Below are 23,736 nucleotides of genomic sequence, written 5' to 3'. Positions count from 1 at the left end.
ATTCACGTTTTATTTACTGTGATTTGAGATGCTTAGTGACCATTTTCCATCATTGTATGACATTCTTGTCCTATGTAGGCGAAGAGTTGGGAGGTTTGTCCCTGTCCTCATTGTCATCCACATTACAAGCCTTCGTGGAGGGTTCGAGCCTGGGCGAGTTCCATACCCGCTTGGCCATGTTACTCAGCTTTCACTGTCACTTCCTTCTGCTCCCCACTCAGCCTGGACAAGGTCAGCTTGCACTTCTCTTTGTGACACCACACAGTTATGGTCAAAAGTTTACATACCCTCATGATGGACATGTTTGGATTTTATGGCAGAGGCAGACCCGTCACCAGAGCCGAGCCTGAAAAGGGTCACATAAAATGCATTGGGGCAGTTAATACCTACAGACACAACTTACTTTGCTCCATCTATTTGCATAGCACTGCCGATCTGATCTTGAATGTCGCCTTTTGCAACTACCGCAAGCATTATCATAGACAAAATTTACATTACATATACAAAGATGCCTTCTTGAGTACGTCGACGCAATAGTGGATGTGGCAAAGTGGATGAAGCAAATTGTGAAGATGCCAATACCTTGGGTATGGTCTGGTCAAAAGGGCAGGCTAGCAGAGTGTCAGGCCCAAAACAGACCTGCAGAATCGGACCCAGAGCGAATCAATCATACTTGTGAATCAGATGAGAGAAGAGGAGAACAAAGCTCTGTGAGTTGGCTGTGAGACAAAAAAATGACCGGCTGTACTTGCTTACCTCAATACATTTCTCAAAGAAAAAGAAAAAAAAATGAGGCTTGGCTCAAATTTCACCAAAGAGTTACGACTAGGGTCGTCAGATCCATGAAGTAGAAGTTGAGCCAAGTAGCTGGACTTGGATCCATTTTGCCTCATAGCACCTCTGAAACAAAAAGGCACCACTCATGTATGATGGGCTTTCCAAGAAACTGCTGGTGGAAAAAATGACTAAGAAACCTGGAACAGACTGCTCTCAGAAGTCCTCAGAAAAGAAGACATCAAGCGCTCTGCAGAGTAGGCTCTATTGCGGGGGTCGGAAACCCGCAGCTCTCGACCATGTTGAGACTGCAACACTCTCGTCTAGGTTGGGGCTAGCATCTGGTTGGTCGTTTTTCCGAACTGTCCCTTTTATCGACAGTTTTCTTCTGGTAGTTATATTACTGATATGTATATCTTCACACGCCGTTTCACCTTTTCTTATCACAAATTTGTATATGTTTAAGTGTTTAAATAGTTGAAGTTGTCAAGAGTTATCTGAAACGCGCCTTCTCCATCGCTTAAAAGCGCTCCTCCATACATTCATTTTTGATGGAACTTTGTGAAAGATGTCCATCATTATCGCAGAGAGCCTTCTCTGTGCAAATCGTGTTTAGGGTGAAAATCAAGCAAAAATTCAGATGATTAGACATGAGCGGTAAACAAGCTTTTTACAACTTTTATTAGAGAAGTAATGGTGGGACTTTGCTGTTTTCTATGTTTCTGGGACTGTACCATGTCTTTCTTAAGTCTTTAGGTAGTACACCAGCTCTTGCAATATTCTTATCCTTGCACCATCTCAGTGTTTACTTAAAAGATGTATTTCGACCCTGGATTCTTATGATGATTAATGTTGACTTGTATTTGTATTATTTGAAGCACATTTTAGCATCTGGTTTGTTTGACTGTTTCGGGTTGGCAGCAAAATAACCACCATTAATATTGCCTTCCCTCACAGTGACATTGTCAAATCTTCTGTGGAACCTACACAAATATTACAGTCAATTTTCAGACTGCATTCAGAACAAAATCGGACAGCTCAGACAGCCGATTGAGAAGGAGCTCAAGGTACATAGAAAATTATTTTATTTTTTAATAGCATATTAAAAAACTGTGTAGTATAATAATGAAATCACGACAATTAATCACTACCATTTCAATTTCATTCATCGCAGGATTTTGTCAAAATCTCCAAGTGGAATGATGTTAGTTTCTGGTCTATCAAGCAGTCAGTGGAAAAGACACATCGGTAAGAAATTGTCCCACTGGCCGCAATGTTTTTCTAGCAGTGATTTTAATCTTTAGAAATGTTTTCCAAGTACTTATTGCTCTATTTTCTTTTTCTGTCGAGGACCCTCTTCAAGTTTGTCAAGAAGTTTGAGGAGATTCTGAATGGTCCCTGTCTTACTGTTCTGGTAGAACAGAAAAACATCGTCTCTCTTGACAATACTGAATTACATTCGGATGAAACACCCATTCAACGAATTCGTCAGGCTCTCAAGCAAGCCCTGCCAGGAAAGAACACAGACCATCAGGTTTGGTTCTATCTTAGATTATACACATCTCAAGTGAATGGGTTTATTACTTAAGTGTATTGATGATGATCTGCGGATTTCAGAACGAGGAACAAGATAGAGGAGTCAAGTTGGAATCACTGCAAGGACGTCTGCCAGTTTTGGTCAGAAAGATGAAGAAAATATGTGTCCAATACGTAAAGAAACACCCAGCAATGGAGCTCACTGAAGATCTGGACTTCTTCACAGGTAATCTACATGGATTTCAGATGAAAAGATGTTTTGATATATCCTCCATAATTTGGCAGCATTGTTTTTTTTTCCTCACCCTTGCCCTGTCAGAGGGGCCAAGGGGCTCGGGTGCAGTGTCAGCTGGGCAGCATCCAAAGGCTTGTCTTGGCGCAGACCCATCGCACATGAAATGCATGGGGGCGTCCGATTACGCATACCCTTACTACTTATACGTACTGTATTGCTCCACATAGCACTGCCACTCCTAGTCAAATGTCTTGAATGACGCCCGTTGCGACAACCACTGGCAAGTATTATCACGGACAACATTTGCAAAACATATAGAGTGGTACCTCTACTTAGAGATTTGTGTTCTGGAAGAAATTTCTAAACTAGAAATTTGTAAGTAGAGACGCATTTACCATATAAATGCCGTAATCCGTTCCAAGCCCCCCAAAATTCAGACATAAATTTTCTAAAGCATAAAAATGCATCAAAATATGCAAGAAATACATGTTAAAATTATATTATTGCACAATAAATGAGAGTTGTGTATCATGTAAAAAAAAAAAAGAATAGAATAAAGAATACATAAAAAAAAAAAAACAAAGAATAGAATAAAGAATAAATATGATGGTCACTTAACTTTTAACTGCGTCATCAATGGTCATTTAACTTTTAACTGCGTCATCGTTTTTTTACCCTCTTTAATCCATGTTCTCTCTCGGAAGTGGTTTCTGCCTGGCATTTAGTAAAGAACTGATCCAAGGACGTTTGCTTTTGTCGGCTTTTAGCAATCCTTTGAAAATGTCCGAGGCATACATCAGCATAGTGAGCGATCGCCTGACTGGTAAACACTTTTTCTGAATTATTCACATTTACGTAAAACTATTGGAATGCCTCGTGGCCCGAGGGGCGAATGACGAGGACGCTGCATAGACATCTATCTATCTACACACACAGACACATGCTAGACATCCCTCTTACTCAATGGGATGCCAGCATGATGTTCGGTAATAGCCAATGGCAGAGCAGCTATAAGTATGTTGCATTCAGGAAACTCAGAGCTGCGAGTAGCAGCCCATCATGCATTTTTACCTTTCGTATCTTGAAATTTCTTTCGGAACAAGAAGCAATATTTTCCTGTTGAGACGTTTCGTAACTTGAAAATTTCGTATGAAGACATGTTTGTAAGTAGAGGTACCATGGTACATAGTCACCTTCTTGAGGACGTTGGCGTCGCATCCGTATTGGATCTGGCAAAGTGAGGCAACTTGTGAAGGTGCCTTCACAAATTGCTCCGAGGATCATCAAGCCAGAACTCATTGGATTACTACTGAACCATTGCTTTTAATTGCGTTATCATCCATCCATCCATTATCTGAACCGCTTATCCTCACGACGGTTGCAGGCATGTTGGAGCCAATCAAATCGCATTGGCTCATTCTAACTCAGTGTTACGAATATAACAAAGGGAACATCGCTCGGAGTATCGCTTCAAGCGGTGGGCCACCGAGTTCAACTAGTATCTCCAGTAGAAATGAAAAGCATCGATCTTCATTTTAGATGTCCAAAGGGTTTGCGGCTCCCGTGGTTTCTTTTATGAAACGGATCCAAATCATTATTTGCCGACTCTATTGCAATATGTGCCTCCTCACTTGCCATACTGTGACACACAGTGATAGTCTAAACGTGTAGTTAAAACATGTAGTTCACTAAATGTCGCCTAATGTCCGAAAACTGTGATCAGTAGCTACTAATCAATGCGAACATGAACCTCTTGAAAATAGAATATTCACCATAGTATTGAATTGAATTGCCTTTATTGTCATTACACGTTCGTGCAACGAAAATTTCACTTAACAGGCACGCTCTGCACAAGAAACATGAAAAACAATGACGAACATGGATACAGTGCAAAGGGCCTGTCGGTACTCGCTGTGTGAAGCGCCCCGAGATCTTAGTTCAGAAAGTAAACCACTAGGGAGGGAGAGGGGAAAAAAAAACATGCTCGAACTATCCTCTTCTGGGGATAATTAGAGTCCAGGAGATTTATGGTGATGGTGTTTTCCTCTCCATAGAGCAGTGCTTCTCAATTATTTTCTGTCATGCCCCCCTCCCCCCCAGGAAGAAGAAAACATCCTGCCCCCGCCCACCCGCGCGACTATAAATCATATAATTTGTCTATAAAATTGTTATAAGTACACGGTACTGAAAAATAAAATTACATAAAATCCAAAAATAAAAATGCATTCAAACTGATCAGCAACATTAACTCAGGAGCACAATATTAAAAAAAAAAACCTTTAAACTGCAAAATAAAAACATATAATTTGTGGTGATTTTTTTTTAAATGACATATGATGTCTGGATTAATGGCTACAATCAGCACGTTTTGCAGTGCACAGCTTTTTGAAGCGAGGTTGGAAGCAGGACACAGCAACTCTCAGCTCCTGCTCAATGTGTAGCCGGGACCTGTATTTTAGTTTACTGAAGTAGCAGTCACAAAGCGGCATGATTGTTGGCAATATTCAGCACGTTTTCGCTGAAAAAAAACTCAAGCGGCTTATCAGCGTGATTGGGGTGTAATGTCTTTAAGTGACGCCTTAATTTATTTGGCGTCATCATGCTGTCCGCTACCAACATTTTTAGACACAGTAAGCACACCGGTCTTTCCTCGTCTACCACCATTGTCATAGTGAAGCTAAGCACTACTTACGCCTCGTCATATTTCCTCCCTTCGAATGCTCCCTGCGCAAACTCTGCCAATGAGAGTGCCACTGTCCCCTAATGTAGTGAAGGTGCAACTGCACTTTATTATCGGACAGTAAAAAAAAAAAATCAAAACCAAAAAATAAAGCATGTTCCCCGGGGTCAAACACGCCCCCCTTGACGGGGCCTCCCCCCCCCCCCCCACTCCCATTTTGGTGACTTTTGACATAATTTTTTTGACATACTAAGGAGCATAAGCTTTTTTAAGCTTATGTTGAGTTTTAGACCTGGCTCTACAACTGAAGTTCCCTGCCTTTTTTGACTGATTACGCATTCACACATGAACTCATGCATACGCATGCCCACACACATGCAATGATGAGCAACAGCCGTAACAGACCCTAACATGAACGAAACTGAAAAAAAACCCAGACACAAGACAAGTCTTAAGTCTGGAAATAGGAAATCACTGCCTACCTTTGTGAGAGACCTGACACAAGGAATCAGGGATGCACTTTTGTAGTGTGGTAAGTGCAGAAACATCTCGGAAGATCGTTTGTTTGAATTACAGGGAGATCACACTTTTCTTCGTCCCTGGTATGGTCTATTCCAGAGATGGGCAAACTACGACCTGCGGGCCGGATCCGGCCCGTTGGTCTTTTTTATCCGGCCCACCGAAGGTTGGGACACAATTAAGGTTCAATGTGAATGATTGCATTCATTTCATTTGGACTTGTAATGACAGGCATTTCACGCCAGTTGGCGCAGTTACTTGAAGTTGCAAAGCACAGGAAGGGAGGGGGAGACGAAGAGAGAGGGAGAGAGATAGAGAAATCTTATCTACCACCTGCGGACCTCTGTCAAACGGAAATCCCCGAACCCGGTAAAAAAAACAAATTTATGGATTAAACTTTCTACTACTATATTACATTAACGATCGATTCATAACAATGGAAGTTACGGAAGCCATCCAGCAGCCCGCAGTAGCGCAAACTCAAGCAAATCCCGCTCAATACAAAGGATTAACTGTGTCTGCGCCGCTAATTACTCTCATTGTATCCAAAATGGCGACATGCAAGTGACTCTTCATGGCAGTGAGTTTTACTGGAATTGCAAAAGTTTTTAATTTCATTCATTTACATTTACGTCCCGTAGATCATGGCATCCAAACGAAGAGGAACAGTCATGACCGCGGAAGAGAAAGTGAAATGTATCTAATTAAACAAAGTGGGTTACAAAGTACGAAACATTCAGTAGATGTTTGGAGTCGGAAAGACTCAAATCTGTGAGACTTTGAAAAACGAGGAAGCGATTCTTGCTCAGTCCGATGCTGGCAATTTCCATGCTCAGAATGAATTGCTTGCGGCTCGACGGACAGTCGAGTAAATGAACGTTTCCTGGAATGGTTTGACTGTTATCGTTCCAAAAACTTTCCGCAAACTGGACCGCCAATAAGAGAGGAGGCGAGTTCCATAGCGCTAACTATGGCCATCGAGGACTTTGAAGCGTTCCGTCGCTGGCTTCAAAAGTTCGTTGCACGACATCAGCTGAGCAACGATGCCTTGCGTGGTGATCGAGGAGAGGTCAAGTTAGAGACAGTGAGTGAGTGGAAAGAAAAGCTTTCAGGTCCCTTACTCGTCTCAATTTTGTAGCAAATAGTCCTAACTTTGTTATATTTTGTTCATATACCTGTACTGTATGCTGCAGTTTTTGTGTTATAAACAGTTTTTGGGCAATATATTGTTGCACTTTGTTGCTTGTGTTGTCACACATGTATGTTGTGAACATACTTGGACGTTCATACAGGACAGATACCATAGTTGTTTCACTGTTCTCATTAAAAAAAATGTCAATACTTGAATGCTTTTGTTCTGTTGATGTTTGGTATGGACTTCAATAATGCAGTTTTTTATCTTGTGCTGACCCGGCCCACCTGTCACATTTTAGAAATCAATGTGGCTCCCGAGCCAAAAAGTTTGCCCACCCCTGGTCTATTCAGAGGTCCTTAAAAAGGAGGGTAAGGTCGGGAAATTGAATCTCAGATTCATGGGGGGCAGTGTGGTTTTCCTTCTGGCCGCTGATCAGCGGACCAGCTCTCGACCCTTTGCAGGGTCTTTGAGGGTGCGTGGGAATTCGCTCAACTTCTCTCTGTGCTTTTTGTGGACTTGAAGAAGACGTTAGACTGTGTCCCTCAAGGCGTTCTGTGAGGAGTGCTACGGGAGTATGGGTACTGAACTCGGGCTGTATGACTGGCCTCAGTTTGTTCTGCATTGCTGGCAGCAAATCAGATTTGTTTCCGGTGAGAGTTGGACTTCGCCAAAGCAAGCCCAACTGGAGGTGCTAAGTATCTCGGGGTCTTGTTCGAGAGTGAAGGAATAATAGAATGGGAGCTCACCAGGCGAATCAGTGCAGCTTCTGTAGTCATGTGGACTTTGTATTGATCCGTTGTGGTAAAGGAGCTGAGCCAAAAGTGAAACTCTCAATTTACTGGTCAACCTACGTTCCCACCCTCACCTCTGGTCACCAGAGCCAAAATGAGTTTCCTCCACAGGGTGGCGTCCTCTACCTTGGAGAAGTACTTCTCAAATAGTGGTGCCGGAGGGAGGGCGTGTGATCCCATGGAACATGGTTTTTTTTGGCATGCTAAAATGAAGTGGAATTGCACATCAACTACTGTTACAGACCAAAAATTGTTAACTGAGTCTTCTTTGTTTTAAGTTTTTAAGATCTATATATTGTTGTGACTAAGGATACGTCATGCAGAAGAGTACTTAATACAATATTCTAGACATATTATGCCATTTCAGTCGCAGTGAAAAGCTGACAGGGCGGATAATGTTTTTTTTTCTCCCAAGTGGAGGTGTGTGGGGGGGGGGGGGGGGGGGGGGGGCTTAACAAAAAATAAAGGAGAAACACTGCCTTTGAGGTATCGTGAGAAACTCGGTCATCTAGGACGGGCTCCACATTGAGATAAGGCTAATAAGGTGGCTTGGCCATTTGATTAGGATCTTTCCTGGTCTTCTGGGCACGTCCCACCAAGATGAGGCCCCGGCCTTTAGTCGAAAAACTGAGCAATGCAAAACATATGCAACTTCATGATGAGAGAAAAGCCAAAACTTAAGATGGCCACCAAATGGTGGACCAACTCTCTGAATTCCTACACCCTTATTTCTATCGTTTTTCAATACATTCATTTCCAACATTTGTGAACCCAACTCTATATCAACGTGCATAGTGGTTACGTGAATTGCATCACTTCTTCATTGGCCAATTTCAGAAACATGTAATCTACCCAATAATGCCTTATCACTTAAAAATGGGTCTACTGTATGTGGCGTCATTTTGTACCAGTAATAGAAAAATTCAAACAAACGCAAACTACATAAGTAATTCATTGGAGTGGGACAAGACTAAAACAGAAAAATGTAGTATTGTAGTCCCATTTAAAATTATGATTTAAAAATGCAAGGGGTGACACAGTGGCTAACTAGTTAGCAAGTCAGCCTCACAGTACAAAGGTCCAGGGGTCAAATGCGGGTGCCGGCCTTCCTGTGCGGAGTTTGCATGTTCTCCCCGTGTCTTCGTGGGTTTTCTCAGCGTTCTCCGGATTCCTCCCACGATCCAAAAAAACGTGTGGTCGGATAATGGAACATTCCAAATCGTCCCTAGGCGTGATTGAATGGTTGTTTTGACTCTGTGTACCCTGCAATTGGCTGGCAACCAGTTCAGCGTGTACGTTACAAACTGCCTGTGGACAGCTGAGGTAGGGTCCAGCACATCCACGACTCTTGTGAGGATAAGCAGCTCAGATGATGGATGGATAAAAATGCATGTTTCGATTTAGATTGCACCTGCGCTGGATATGCCATTTATTTGTAAAATATGAATTATTATTTTTTTTTGTTTTTCTTCTTCCTGTTAGGCGAAGTCCTCAGAAATCTGAATGACCTGCAAAGTCTCACCATTGACATGTCAGTGGAAAAAGACAAACGGACAGCTCAGGTGAAACACATCCTGCAGCAGAAGCAGAGAGCTCTGTCCGGCCTGTTCCAAATACTTAGGGAAATAGGTTAGTTCAACTTTCAATGTTAACATTTTTAGAAATATAAAGAAGTTTAAACACTGCCATTTTCTCTCCATGTCCCATGAGGTCTGTCATACCGGAAAGGGTTGATATGGAGCAGGACTGCTGACCAAGAGGAAACTCTCTGCATACAGCCATTGGATATGAGCACAGCTTTCGCTACTGTCATGAACCACGACTCTACTGAGACCAGGTGCGAGTCTACTGAGACCTTGTAAACTTCACCACTTCATTTCCAAAATAACATTCGTCCCCCAGGTCACCTACCGGTCGGTCCATTGCAGTGTCTTGGTAGCTCTCTCACTCTTGCTTGCTCGGTTTACATTCACGCAAGCGCCCACAGATGGAGGTGCAAAAGTAGGGATACAGTTCTAAGAGTTACTCCAACTTCTTAATTATTGTCGGTCCCTTGTGGAGCAATCACTGAATCAAACTAGAAACAGAGGTCAGTGGAGCTAAGCAGCCCATCTTAGATATTGCTCATATTTATCTCTTAAAAACCAAATTTTGCCTACACACTTTAATTTATGTAACAAATGATAAATCAAGAGATGCATTTCGGCTGCGCTCTGATCATAACTTTTTTTTTTTTAATTCCGTGCGATCAAAACCCATAAATGCCTATTGAAAAAGAATGGGGCTCCGCTGATATGAGTGCCTCACTACTAAGCTCTCTCTCACTCTCTCTCTCTCTCTCTCTCTCTCTCTCTCTCTCTTATATGTATATATATATATATATGGATGTTTGTCCAAAGGAGGAACGAACTGAATAATGTTTGGATCCCAAAAAGGCGGACCAATGATAAAATATGAAACAAAAATGTTTATTTACAAAAACCTAAACTGACAAAGTACAAACAGAAATCGCTGGCAACAAAGAGCCAGGAAAAATACGGTTTGAACAAAAGGTGCTTGCAAAAGGCAAAGTGATTGTAATATCCGAAAATACACAAAAGGAAATGGCAAGACTCCAAATACATGAAACCAAAATCTGTAGAAAAAAACCATAAAAAGTACTGAAAAACAAAGCTCTGTGAGATAGAGAGCAACTATTGTCATGAACGAGAGGTCTAGAAAACAATATTTATAGCACAACAGCGAGCAAGGTAACTAATCCAACAAGGACTGACAGAAGTCAGAGTCCTTATATATTTGGCTTGATTATAACAAGGAACAAGTGCCCCGTTGGAGGAACGCCCTCCACTCCAGCTTGAGCTGAAACAAAACGAAAGCACACAAAACATGACATTATGTAAAATGTGTATTTCATAATTATAACCATATATCCCAAACCTACAGTGTAAGCGTGGCATTTAATTGAAAGAAGACAATTTACTTTTTCTCAATACATTAAAAATAGTGCCGAACAAAGCTGAAGTTATCATTTTGGGTTCCAGTTTCTCAAGTGGGCCCTTTGTAAAATGTCTTACCCCGGATCTAAATGTATCTTGTGTGGTTTTCATTCCACCCATGCTTTGTATTTTTGCATTTAATTTTTGCTGTTTTAGATTGTTGTCAGAGTTGATCATCGCAGGGGATGGATGTCAGCGTTACTTCTACCGTTCATGGGCTAGGATAAATGCCCTTAAGACAGCACTCCAGCATGCCCAAAAAGTAAGAAACATTTTTGTATCCCACTCTTGACAGCTGTAAAATAAAAATAAAAAGTACACTGTTGCCTACCTAGCCACCAGATCCCGCATATTTACGTAGAGAATTTTTAATCTACCGTTAATGATGACACTCAGTCCTTGTATTTGCTTAGTTGGGGGAGTGGAACCCAAGTCTCTGTCGGAGTGGGTGGGGGAGTGGAAACTGATGGGGCCATCTTGCCACTCCTGTCCACTCCTGATGATTTTCTATACATGACTAACAGGAAATGTGATCAATGTCTGTGGGTTCGGGGGGTGGGGTGTCAAAATCCACTCCACCAGGAATCCTCTCAGGCCTTTTTAGCCTGTTGTATTCCTGAGCAGTCGTTGTGTACCAGCAGACTGAGCAGAATGCAGCTTTGCTGGTAATTGAGCTAAAAACTTGGGCATGGAAGGAATTCAGTGAAACCATAGGAAGTCAAGTGAAGTCAACTTTATTGTTCAATGTGCTCTATGAGCAACAAACAGCACAGATGAAATGTCTTTCCTCGAGATTTTGGAGCCTCTGTGGGTGCCCGCACCGCCATCAACAGAACAGTTAACATAAAATGACAAAATAATACAATACAACACAACACATAAGACACAGACAGTCGTGCAGCCTTAACCACTTTTTCTGCATACACTTTGTTGTTTGAGGCAGTTCCCTTTCACCAGTGGTTCAAAGACGTCATGATGAAAATGTACACGTCTGCTACAAGCTAAGTTTGAAAGCAAACAAGAAGCTCACACGTCCATTGACGACACGAGATTGGCTCGCATCTTCTGTCCCATGTAAATCCGCTTCAATTCCAAGCGCCGACTCCCAGTTCCACATGCGCATCGGCGTTCTGCGCTGCCGCTCCTTTCTTCTCATCGTCGGCTCCACAAGCCATCCATCCATCCAGCCGCAGACTGTCCAACAGCACTGACATTTCTGCTGAACAAAACGGGGCTGTGAAAAATACTGCCCATTACAGGCGCAAATACACAAGCGCCCCGGGGCTGTCCAGCACTTCCAGTCAAATGGCGCCGACATTACTCCCAATTAAAATCTAAATCAGTGCTCGTACTCGAGTACTGCCGAGAAGGCGCAACCACCAAGAACAGATCAGGTCCACACGACGTAACCACCACCATGTGACAAAACAAAACACAAAAACAACAAAAAAAGCAAGGCTCTTGAAGAGCACTTGCTGACAGCTGCCTACTCGGGCGTCATCTCGGAAAATAAAAAGGAAGCATTTTCCGAACAATTGAAGGAAAATCCAGTGAGTGTTGGACTCCACCAAGCTTGCCCTTTGTCACTGACTCTGTTCAGAGCCTGATTAGTTTGGTCGCTTCACTGTTGCATCTCTGCTCTTTGCAGTTGATTATGGTTCTATTGGCTTCATCAAATCCCGATCTTCAACTCTTGCTGGATACCGATCCAGAGTGGCAGAGTGATGTCCGAATGAAAATAGGTTGGGATATGAATCAGCACCTTCAAATCTGAGGCCATGGTAATCACTCGGAAAAGTGTGGAGTTCCCTCCCCTAGGTGTATAATGGAATCCTGTTCACGAATTTTAGTATTTTGGGATCTTTTTTGCACAGTGAGTGATTAGGGAGCAGGACATCGACAGGTGACATGGTGCTGCATATGTGGGAATGCAGATTCAGTATTGGTTTGTTATTGTGAAGAAAGAGCGCAGCCAAAAATGCATAGCTCTACGTTTACCGGTTCATCTCCATTCCGACACTCAATGAAATGAACAAGGTCATGGATAAAAGCAGCCAAAACGAATTTCCGTTGCTTGTCATCGGGTCTCTTTCTCAGAGAGAGGGTGAGAAGCTCTGTCATCGGGGAGCAACTGCTGCTCTTTTGGATGGAGAGGTGTCCTTTGAATTGACATGGTTATCTAGTTAGGCTGCCTAGACGCCTCCCTGGTGAAGTCTTCTAGGCTTGTCCCACTGAAAGGAGGTCCATGGGATGACCGAGGACACGCTGGAGAGATTATATCTCACAGTTGTCCTAGTAACCCCTCCCGATCTCTCCTGTAAGAGCTGGGTTAAGTGGCTAGGGGAGGGAGGAGTCCTTGCTTTTCCTCATGTCCCAATCCCAGATGAACTGGAGGAAATGGATGGATGAAAATAAATCCAAAATAACAATAGTATCATTCATAAATTCCTCATACCAATAAAGTCTTGGGAGTGGTACTGTAAGTCAACACCAAAACAGTTTGCTATTTTCTTGTTTTTTTGTTAGGAGGCTAACAAGCACGATCCAAGATATCAAGGATACACTCCAAAGTCAAGGAGAAGACGCAGACGGCACACTCCTGCCTCAGGCACCACTGTACGATTGGGTCAACAAAGGCCATGCTCTTGCTGCTCAGTGTTCAATCCTCCTGCAGCAGCTCTCCTGGCTAGTGCAGTGCTGCCCCGAACCACCTCAGCTGCAGGAGGAGGAGAATAGTAAATCTTGGCTGTACTCTCTGAGATGCACATCCCCAATGGCAGCTCAACATCAGCCGCCCGTTTGCCACATGAGGAAAGGAGATGCCACCTGGAGTCAACTCGACCAGCGTGTAGCCGCAATGCTGAAGCAGATGCTGAGCTTGAAGACCGAGCTTCACCGAATAACACAGCAGAGCTCAGAGAGAGTACTTCTGACATGGTAACACAATCATGTGGGATTTTTAATAAAAGACAAATCCACACTTAATGGCCCGAAATAATTCCTTACTCTTTCCGTAGGAGGCATTTTGTTACGTGTTGTTCGGCTTTTGACCAGCTGGCAACTGTGGCCTCTCAGCTGTTTGATATTGAACAGCTCTTCATGCCAGCCACATCTCTCAGCAATAGAAACCTTATGCCAGCCATCATACAGAGCCTACAGTTTGTTAGGAAAGAAGCAATGACAAACGTCACGGAGTTTACCTCTTGGAAGAACCAGCATCTTTCAGATGTCCACCCTACCTCAGGTGAATGCATGAAACTTTAGTATATAATAGAGGGCCGCTAGAGGCAATTTTAAACTAATGTGCAATGTAATTTCTGTTTTCATGCTTGACTATTTTCAGATGACCAGTCTGCATTCTGTTTGGAGTTTTCGACTGAGCTCGATGCAAACATAAACGGCTTGTTGTGTGCTGTCCAGACTCTTGTAAAGAGAAGGGAGAACATTGAGAAAAGCGCTCAAAAAGTTGACAAGACAGGTGAGAACAATGCAATGCTTCTAATGCCAAGTATAGTGTGCCATGTTGCCTGGTTTTATCAGTGTCTTCGAACCAAAAGGTTCTCTATTCTTTTGTTTGTTTTTGCAAGTCTGAAGGACACAAGTACAAGCTCAAAAATAGTTGTTATCCTTCCGTCTTTATTATCGATTTGCTTTACTGTTTGATGTATATGTTAAATTGCTCCACGTACAGCACTTTGTATGCAGCGATGGCTGTTTGAAAGTGCTCTATAAAGACAGTTGAGTTGAGTAAAAATAAAAAAAATTGATATACAGTGAAACTCCTCGACAATGAAACCTACAGGGCGAAAACCCCCCCTAGTGTGAAAAAAATTTCATGCATGAAAGCCATTCCCACTTTTCTGCTCCCCCTACAACGAAAAGTTCCCCTGTTCCGTTATACGAAATCTTTTTCTCTGTTCTTGCCTCGCAACGAGATTCACTACAATGAAAACAAACCTTCCGCAAAAGTCTAATCCAACCACAGCATGCCACAGCGACCACTGCTGCTTCGTTCGGAAACGGCAACTACCACACTGGTTTACACATGCGCAGCAGTCCAGGAAGTATTTGTTGTTGTTAGTTTCAGACGCAGCACGAACGTTCCATTGATAAAATGGCTACGAAACGGACCTTTGCAGACCAAGGAGTTAAGAAAAGAAAAGCATTCACGCTTGAAGACAGGATAAAAATAATCAAAATGAAAGATGGAGGAAGCAAAGTAAAAGACATTCTGCAAGAAATTGATCTAAGTGAAAGTGAATGCTGATCGTAAATTTCGCAATTTCTTTCCCATTTTTTTCTTTCTACACTGGCTATATGAAGTGTCAAATATGTGTATGCTCATATTTATGCACTATGCATTGGAATAAATATAAAGAGTACACACATAAGTTTTGTGTGTGTGTGTGTGTGTGTGTGTGTGTGTGTGTATGTGTGAATAAATATAAAGAGTTAACACATAAGTTTTGTGTGTGTGTGTGTGTGTGTGTGTGTGTGTGTGCGTGCGTGTGTGTGTTTACATCTGAGATAAAATTTGCTTCAGTGAAAAGCCCCCTGTTGTGAAAAATTTCTTGCTGCATGATTTCGTTGTAGAGGAGTTTCACTGTATGAGGATGTCACTATATCTTTGATCTGTGGTCTGATTTTTCAAATCGTGTCTAGTGAGTGATGATAAAGAGGTCGGCAAAGAGCTTGTGGAAGACTTACTGAAGCCACGACACTTCACCCATCACTTGGAGGAGGAGCTGGCTGCTGATGTGGAGTCTATGTGTGTGGGAGATGTGAACGCCAGGCTGGAGAGGCTCCTCAGCTGCTTAAAGATGCACACAAACTCTTTAAAGCCAAAGAAGCTCCAGGTTTGAGAATTTTGACATATATATTTTCTTGGCTGGTTAGTAATTTGAAACTCGAGGTGGTACTGTTCTCGTATGACGAAGGAAGGTGGATGGTGGTTTCTTTTCTTGAACTTAAATACTTTAATACTTCAGTACATTTGAATCAAACATGTTTGTCTTTTTAGGAGGTGAACAGAGCATGTAGGATGCTGGTGCGTGTGGAGCCCCTGCTGGGGATTTACTCCGACCTGGTCCGTTACTTCTTGTCTGTGTCAGTGGGAGTGCACAGGTGCACCGGCAAACTGCTTTCAGTGTTGGCTAACATCTTCACTGAGCTCGCACAGAAGGTACAGCGTAAACAAATCTTATATAATTATGTATTATACATATGAATGCGTATACTGCATTTTCTTTAAACTTGCGGTCTTTTTTTTTTTTTTTTTTTTTTTTTACACACGAATATCCAAATCCACGGGTGTCAAACTGCAAGTATTTGAAACAGGATTTTCTTGGGATTTTATGTGATTATACCAACACAAACTGGCACACAACTTTTTTAGGGGGGGGGAACAAATGAAAATTGGAAAATTGTGGCCTGCAAAAGTATTCAGGCGGCTTTATTGTTGCCCCCCACAAATAATAACCAAAGGAACTCTGCATGCAATTTTTTAAAAAAATTGTTGGGTGATTCAAGAAAAATGTATTCCCTTCTGGGAACAACTCTTATTTCATCATCTAAATATGGAAAGTGCATGACAAGACTGCACAGGGCAAACCTACAAAAAACCGTCCATCCACCTAAACTGACATTCAAGGCAGGGAAAGTGTTGCTCAGGGAAATATCGAACAGGCTGCTGTGGCACCCGAGGAGTTCCAGCAATCCACAGTGCATAGACTCTGTCCATTGGACAGCTATTCGACCTGCACTCCACAGATTTGGCCTTCATGGCAAGAAGAAAAAGTCATTCAAGGAAAAAGTCATCGTCAGTCCAGAAACTAGATAATCTGTCTTCGACGGCTCGGAAATTTAGTATTATTGATGGAAAGCAACCGTTTGGATAAGCAGAAGCAAAGACAGATTATCTTCTACAGATCTTATTTGGGAAAATTCTGAAAAAGATTAAAATTACATTTTACAGCCAAAGACCGCTTTAGAATATTAGACTACAGATGTGGGGTCAAGTCACTCACTGCCCAAAGAGAGCGGAGATGGACTGCAGCGCGCCCTGCAACCATTGTGAGGATAAGCGGATCAGAAAATGGATGGATGGATGGCGATACAGTGGTACCTCTACTGACGAAATGAATTGGTTCTGGAAGAAATTTCTTAACGAGAACATTTTCTAAGTAGAGACGTGTTTTCCATGTAAATGCCCTAATTCGTTCAAAGCCCCCCCAAAATTCAGACATAAATGTTTCCTAAAGCATAAAAATGCATCAAAATATGGAACAACTACATGTTACAATTAGATTATTGCCCAATAAATGAGAGTTGTGCAGTGATAATTTTACAGTTTGAGCCCTGCGAGTCCCAGGGACTCGCTGATCAGAAAAGTATGAGTCCCATTATGCATTTAGAGAGTCCCAAATTTCGAATTCTGAAATGGTCTACTTATTCAATTGCATATGATAATAACACAAACAACAACAATATGCATTGATAATTGGTTTATTTCTTATCAACAAATGCTGCAAAAATTTAAATAATTCAGGCATACAAGATTTGCTGAGAAATAGGTTCTTATTTCATCCCATGGTTCCGTCTTTATGAGTTCATAAATTCTCCTCTCTTTACTCTGCTTCCAATGATGCAAGGCTTTCTCAAAGTCAACTTTATGTGCCACTGAACATTCATCAGTTTATCAAGAAACTTTCGCAAGACTTGTTTTAATGTTCCACAACTTGGCAATCGTCTGCTTTCCACGAGGTGAAGGCCGATCTCGCCAATCTCATCTCGTGAGAACGGAAATCTCGTCACGCGAGATTACTTCAAGCGAGATCAAAACAACAATGGCAGCGATTGTCAAACTGCGATCGTTGCTGGAAAAAAATATTCACCGAAGGGTTTTTTTTGACTGAGAAATTTCCTTGCGTCCCAAAAACGAACATTATTCGGAACTGTGTGTCTGGCGGGAAAACTGCTTCTCGGACGCGGGACGCAGAAGTAACGAGATGGCTGGTTGTGCATAATGTAAAAAAAACAAAGAATAGAGTAAAGAATAAAAATGATGGTCATTTAACTTTTAACTTTTTTGCGTCCTCATCGTTTTTGCCCTCTTTAGTTCATGTTTTCTGTCAGAAGTGGTTTTTGGCTGGCGTTTTTTACGTTCCAAAAAGAACCCGTGATAAGTGAAATCCGTGAAGTAGGATTTATTTTAAAAAAAGCCAAAAAATGTGAGAGGGACGAAATTTCAAATGTGCAGTGTGTTTCACATCTATATATATATATAAATGTTCGTGCGTGCGTGTGTGTGTCTTGATGAGTTTAATTTAAAAAATGGCAGGTTATTACAAACCCCGAAATAAATTGCCATCCATTATCTCTACCGCATTTTCCTCACAAGGCACACAGAGACAAACAAGCATTCATACTCAATCACACCCTGCAGCAATTTAGAGTGTTCAATTAACCTCTCATGCATGCTTTGAAATGTGGGAGGAAATCGGAGTACCTGGAGAAAACCCACGCATGCATGGGGAACATGTGAATTCCACACAGGGAGACCGAAACCCAGAATTGAAGTGGACATGCTAACCGGTCGTCCATCGTGCCGCCCCTAAATAAATGTATGAATAAACTTAATTGCAAACATGATGAGAAAACAGATGTTGATGCTGGGTAATTTCTACATTACAAATCAGTTAGTGTTGGAAAATTGATGGATGGATGGATGGATTGACGGATGGATAGATAAAAAGATTGCGTGCTAGGTAGCTAGATAGATTTATTCAGCCCATGGAGGAATTTTGATAGTGTCCTTGTTCATTTCTGGTGTTCAGTGCTGATGCTTTATTTTACGATAAACTTTTTTCACCGATTGAAACATGTCCGTTTCAACATGAATTAGCGATGTAATTTCTTTGTTGACCGCATTATTGTTCCTCTCACTATTCTCCTTAGGGTTTCTGCTTGCCTCAGGAGCTGACCACTGGAGAAGGTGAAGGTGCCACTGAGTTTCATGATTATGAAGGTGGTGGAATTGGTCAAGGCGAGGGCACAAAGGATGTCAGTGACACAATTGAGAATGAAGATCAGGTAATGCTGTGCTCAATTTTTTTGTTACGCCCCCCGCGCCTCCCTATCAAGAAGTAAACAATTTGCGCCCTTCCACTCTCTGCCGCCACTATGAACAACATAATTTGTCTAGGAAAGTGTTATATATGCATCTCTGCAATACATTGTATCAATGTATCATTACCATTAAAGGAAAGGGGAAAAAAAAACGAAATAAATTTCAACTTCCAACAAAGAATTAACTTTAAAATTATAATGTGCCTCATCACACTGTTGTTTGCTACGTGAGCGCCTTTCTGCACGGCACAAGCGAAAGTGAGCATAAGCGAGAGAGAAAGAGAGGGGCTAATTGGGCTTGTCCGAAAAAAGCAGCACTTCTCTCTTCGCCTCCTCCTCATCAATACCGATTAATTGTCATAATAATCAAAAACACATCGGCTGTGCGGGCAAAGTGAGAGTAACACAAGTCTCTTTGTCTCTCTCAAAGGTAATGCTGATGAATATTAATTACTGTACGGTGTCGTAAAGTGAGAGTAACACAAGTCTCTTTGTCTCTCAAAAGGTAAGACTGATGAATATTAATTACTGTACGGTGGTACCTCTACTTACAAAATTAATTGGCTTTGGAAGAAATTTCTTAACTCGAAAATTTTTGTAAGTAGAGATGCGTTTTCTATGTAAATGCCCTAATTCGCTCCAAGCACCCCCCAAAATTCAGACATAAATGGTTCGATCGGCCGACGGGTTAACACTTTTTCTGGGTGAGTCACATCGGAACATCTCATGGCCCGAGGGGCGAATGACGAGGACGCCGCATAGACACATATCTTTCAATCTACCCACATTGACACATACGGTAGAAGTCTCTCTTAGCCAATGGGATGACAGGATGATGCTCGGTAATTGCCAATAGCAGAGCAGCTATAAAAATGTTGCGTTCAGCAAACTCGGAGCTGCGAGGAGCAAGCCATACTGTATTTTTACCTTGCGTATCTTGAAATTTCCTGCGTAACAAGAGGCAATATTTTCCTCTTGAGATGTTTCGTAACTTGGAAAATTTCTTATGAAGAGACCTTCGTACGTAGAGGTACCACTGTATAAGGTTTTATTAAAGATTTAAGTAAAAATGTGAACTCCAGCTGCTGTAGTCTTTGTCTCAAATATATAAAGTTTAAGTACTGTTTACATATTTTAAACATGCTGGTTTCCACATATACTTACACAAAAATTCCTAGGAGGGGGAGCCAACGCTCCATCGCGGTTTTCTCTTATCGCAGCAGGGTCCCGGTCCCCATTAACCGCAATAAGTGAGGGAACACTGTAATGTCTTTAAGTGGCACCTTTGTGTATTTGGCTGCACACTGCCAGCATTTTTAGACACAGTTAACACACCTGTCTTGACAGTGAAGATAAGCGCGACATACGCTTCATCATATTTCCTTGTCTTAGCTTTCGGGTGACTTTCTTTTGTCTCGTTATCTTCGTCTCACACCACCTTTCTTTTCATCTTGTCTCTTGAGGGTTTGTTTTCCTACACTTCATATCACATGCTCGGTGCAAAAAAAAATCCCAAAAAACCAAATGACACCATAGAGCTAATACTCCCTACGCACTCTCTGACATTGCGGGGGTCACTGCCAACTGCTGTCGTGGCTGTGCAATTACCCATTGGCAAAAAAAGCATGTTCCCCAGAGTCACACGCACTCCTCCCTGGCATCGCATCGTGCCCCACTATTTGAGAAAGGACTACACTAGATGGTGCTACAATAAAGGAATACAATACAATACAGCTTTATTTATATTGAGCCTTCACAATCGCTGCAGCTGTAATAAAGCCATGAGAACTGGTTACAAACACGGACATCAAACATAAATACAAATGGCATAACAAAACAATAAATGAAAGATAAAACTTCTGAAGACAATTGAGTCAACAAAATAAATTTCTTGTGGTAATTATAAGCCATGAAAACAGTCAAAACATAAATAAATAAAACCAATATCGTACTTGCAGTGACAATGTTTACACGATATTTGCTTTATTGTCAAAATAGTCGGCAAATTTCCATGTGAGACCAGTTGACCGTGACTTCGCACCGACTTCATCAATATCGTATGTGGAGCCTCAAAACCCCATACAGCAAAGTTTCCCAATCACTCTCACTGAGAGCCAAAATGTCCATGGCTGGATTTATTTTAAACTAATGACCTCCCTCAGTTGTGAACAGCCCAGCACTTTGCATTTTCCAATTTCCATGACCAAAAGGCAGCCAATTGCTTGGACCAGTTTGTTCACCATTCTTTACCATCCTGTAACCATTGTTCAGTAAATGTGGCAATTACTCTCTACTCGGTACTCAACTACTTTGAAAAGAAAATGATTTTGCTTTGCCTTTACATAAACAGTATGTTATTATAGATCGAGAAATAGGCAACGTTTTAGAACCAGTATACAGTATCTGATCACCCCATTGTGTGTTCAACAGGCTACAATTAGTAATTATATAACAGAAAATTATTTGCCCCTTCCTTCTTAGAAAGACGTGAAGTTTGTTTTTCATATCTTGCGGTGATTTAGTTGTTCACTTGAGTTGAACCACTACTGACTTACAGCCACCTCTCATCCTATCACAGATAATTCCTGTATATCGTGTAATATAATGTTACAATTACTGTATGTTTAAGATAAGATAAGAAAACTTTTATTAGTCTCACAATGGAGAAATTCCCAATTCACAGCAGCAAAATTATGAAAGGAAGAAGTGGAAGAACAAAATTTAGGAGCTGCTGTAAAGGCAGCCACTCTCGCGGCGCCAGCTTGAAGTCAAAATAACAAAATAAGAATGTTCTAAGAATTTTCTTTTAAACTGGTTTTATCATATTTCAGGTGGAGGATGCCTGTGCGAAGGGTCAGGAAAAAGAACATCAAGATGACAAGAAAATTAAAGCAGAAGACAATGCTATTGAGATGTCAGAGGACTTTGATGGCCAAACACATGATGGTGATGAGCATGATGCTGGTATGTCGATTTGTGCCTCACAGCACTGTATGTTTATTTGGAATACAATTCCGTGAACACTTCGTGAATTCCAACCTCTCTGACTTACAGATGACGATGAGTCAGATAAAGACACTGACCAGGAGGAAGAGTTGGATAAAAAGATGGGTGAACTGGGTGATGGACAGACAGATACCCTTGATGAGAGAATGTGGGGTGGGGATGAGGAGGACGATGATGATGATGAGGAGGGAGGAAGTGACAACGAGGAAGAGTCTGGCCAAGGCATGGACCAGGTACTTCATTCTTAATGAAACGTCTTTTCACAACTACTCTCAGGCAGATCAAAATGTGAGGTACGCTCTGGAGAAAATTTTTGAGACCCCTCAAATTGAATTTATTACACAGTAATAGGAGTTGAGCTAAATACTAGAGATGCTCTTGAATTAAAAATATTACCTGAAACAGAAAATGACAGTGACGATATGACAACTCAACACAACTCAACTGTATTTACAGAGCACTTTCAAACAGCCATCGCTGCATACAAAGTACTGTACATGGAGCAACTAACATATACAACAGTAAGTAACAAAGATGGTAGAAATCACCAAACAGTAAAACTAAGATCAAATCTGAGTCATGCTGAGTCAAATGCCAAAAAACACAAGTGAGTTTTGAGGCGGGTTTTATGAATTACTGTCTCAAGGTGCTTATGAGAAAGGAGAGGTTTTACTTTAGCCAGCTATCTAAGATGAAAGAAGCTGGATGACAATGAAATCTCTCTCTCTCTCTCTCTCTCTTCGCGTCTCCCGTTTACGGTACAATATTACACTGCCTACTATACTTCCAAACGTGCCTGATCGCCATTCTCTCCTCTTGTAGTTTTCTCTCTCTCTCTCTCTCTCTCTCTCTCTCTCTCTCTCATGGGGTGTGGGAGCGTGACACTTGGGGTGGAGAACTTGATTGTGTTTGTACCTGTAAATTTCTAAAGAGTAACCGTGTTGATCAGATTCGACTTTGATCCCCCTTGAAACATTAAGCGTGAAGTGGCCATAGACAACACTTTGGGGACCCCTCTGTACATGAAAGAAAAAAACACAGTGGGTCATATGTGAAGGGCTTGAATTTGGCAAAAGTAATTTTCAATAAAAGACCTGAAAATTAATCACTAAAAATCAGGCATCACTCTTGAATTCAACAGAATTATTTTCAAAGCCAACTTGTGACTGAAAAATACAGTAACAAAACAAAAAAGCTAAAAAGAAAATAAAATCAGTTGGGCGTCAGGCCCTGCAGTGTGGACGTGCTTCACTGGTTCTGTGCGAGAACAGCTTTGACAAGGACCTGTTGGACTTTCAAATTTTCTTTCATTTCCAACCCAAAAATTGGTGTTGTTAAAATGTATTTATGAACGGAAATCTCTTCATCAACTTTCAGACGTTTTAGTTTGCACACAATCAAACCAGTTTGTCTTTTTGCTGCTCTGCTGCTCCACATGGTCAAAGTTAAATTGGGAACTACAAAGTGATGCATGACATACTTTGTCCAGATTCGGTCGCTCCAAACTAATCACTGGTCATTAGGGTGGTCCACATTTTCATGGCAAAAAAAAAAGTTTGTCGGATTCGTCGGGCCGGGTCGGAATTCTTGTCGATACTATGGTACAAGGTTCTGTGCAAAATTTCATTCCGATCTGATGATATTTTCCTGTCCCGCAAAGCGGCCAAAGTTTCCACCATAACAACTGGTCTCAATAGGGTGAACATGTGTATTTTAACCGTGCCCTGTTTGCCATGCGTGACACTGGCTGGGCTGAATGTTGCCCGAACGATCACCTCCTGACTAACTAACCATTCCATCGCTGCTCTCAGCAGCCGGAGACAAACTCAAACGCACGCCTAACACACAACGGTCACCTACTGGCGAGCTAATATCTTTCAATTGAAGTCGAGAATCGCCGGAATTCTTACTGGACGCTGAGCTGAGGACGCTTTTCG

At 41.8% G+C, this 23,736-nt stretch overlaps 1 protein-coding gene across 1 annotated transcript in view; it reads left to right on the top strand.

Annotated features, from left to right (window-relative positions):
• The window catches only part of mdn1 (midasin AAA ATPase 1), a 97,171-nt gene that overhangs the window by 57,262 nt on the left and 16,173 nt on the right, over positions 1-23,736 (top strand). The window contains exons 44-60 of the mRNA XM_019888982.1: positions 79-231; positions 1,732-1,841; positions 1,949-2,022; positions 2,125-2,308; positions 2,392-2,536; positions 9,153-9,299; positions 9,381-9,507; positions 10,823-10,928; positions 12,850-12,983; positions 13,130-13,603; positions 13,684-13,910; positions 14,010-14,144; positions 15,329-15,522; positions 15,687-15,848; positions 18,623-18,757; positions 21,625-21,757; positions 21,848-22,032. Coding sequence (XP_019744541.1) covers positions 79-231; positions 1,732-1,841; positions 1,949-2,022; positions 2,125-2,308; positions 2,392-2,536; positions 9,153-9,299; positions 9,381-9,507; positions 10,823-10,928; positions 12,850-12,983; positions 13,130-13,603; positions 13,684-13,910; positions 14,010-14,144; positions 15,329-15,522; positions 15,687-15,848; positions 18,623-18,757; positions 21,625-21,757; positions 21,848-22,032 — 2,825 coding nt within the window. The remainder of the gene's footprint in view (positions 1-78; positions 232-1,731; positions 1,842-1,948; positions 2,023-2,124; positions 2,309-2,391; positions 2,537-9,152; positions 9,300-9,380; positions 9,508-10,822; positions 10,929-12,849; positions 12,984-13,129; positions 13,604-13,683; positions 13,911-14,009; positions 14,145-15,328; positions 15,523-15,686; positions 15,849-18,622; positions 18,758-21,624; positions 21,758-21,847; positions 22,033-23,736) is intronic.

Source organism: Hippocampus comes, unplaced genomic scaffold, assembly GCF_001891065.2.
Source record: "Hippocampus comes isolate QL1 unplaced genomic scaffold, H_comes_QL1_v1.1 scaffold236, whole genome shotgun sequence".
In the NCBI taxonomy this organism is placed as follows: Eukaryota; Metazoa; Chordata; class Actinopteri; order Syngnathiformes; family Syngnathidae; genus Hippocampus; species Hippocampus comes.
This window is presented reverse-complemented; position numbering and strand designations above follow the sequence as displayed.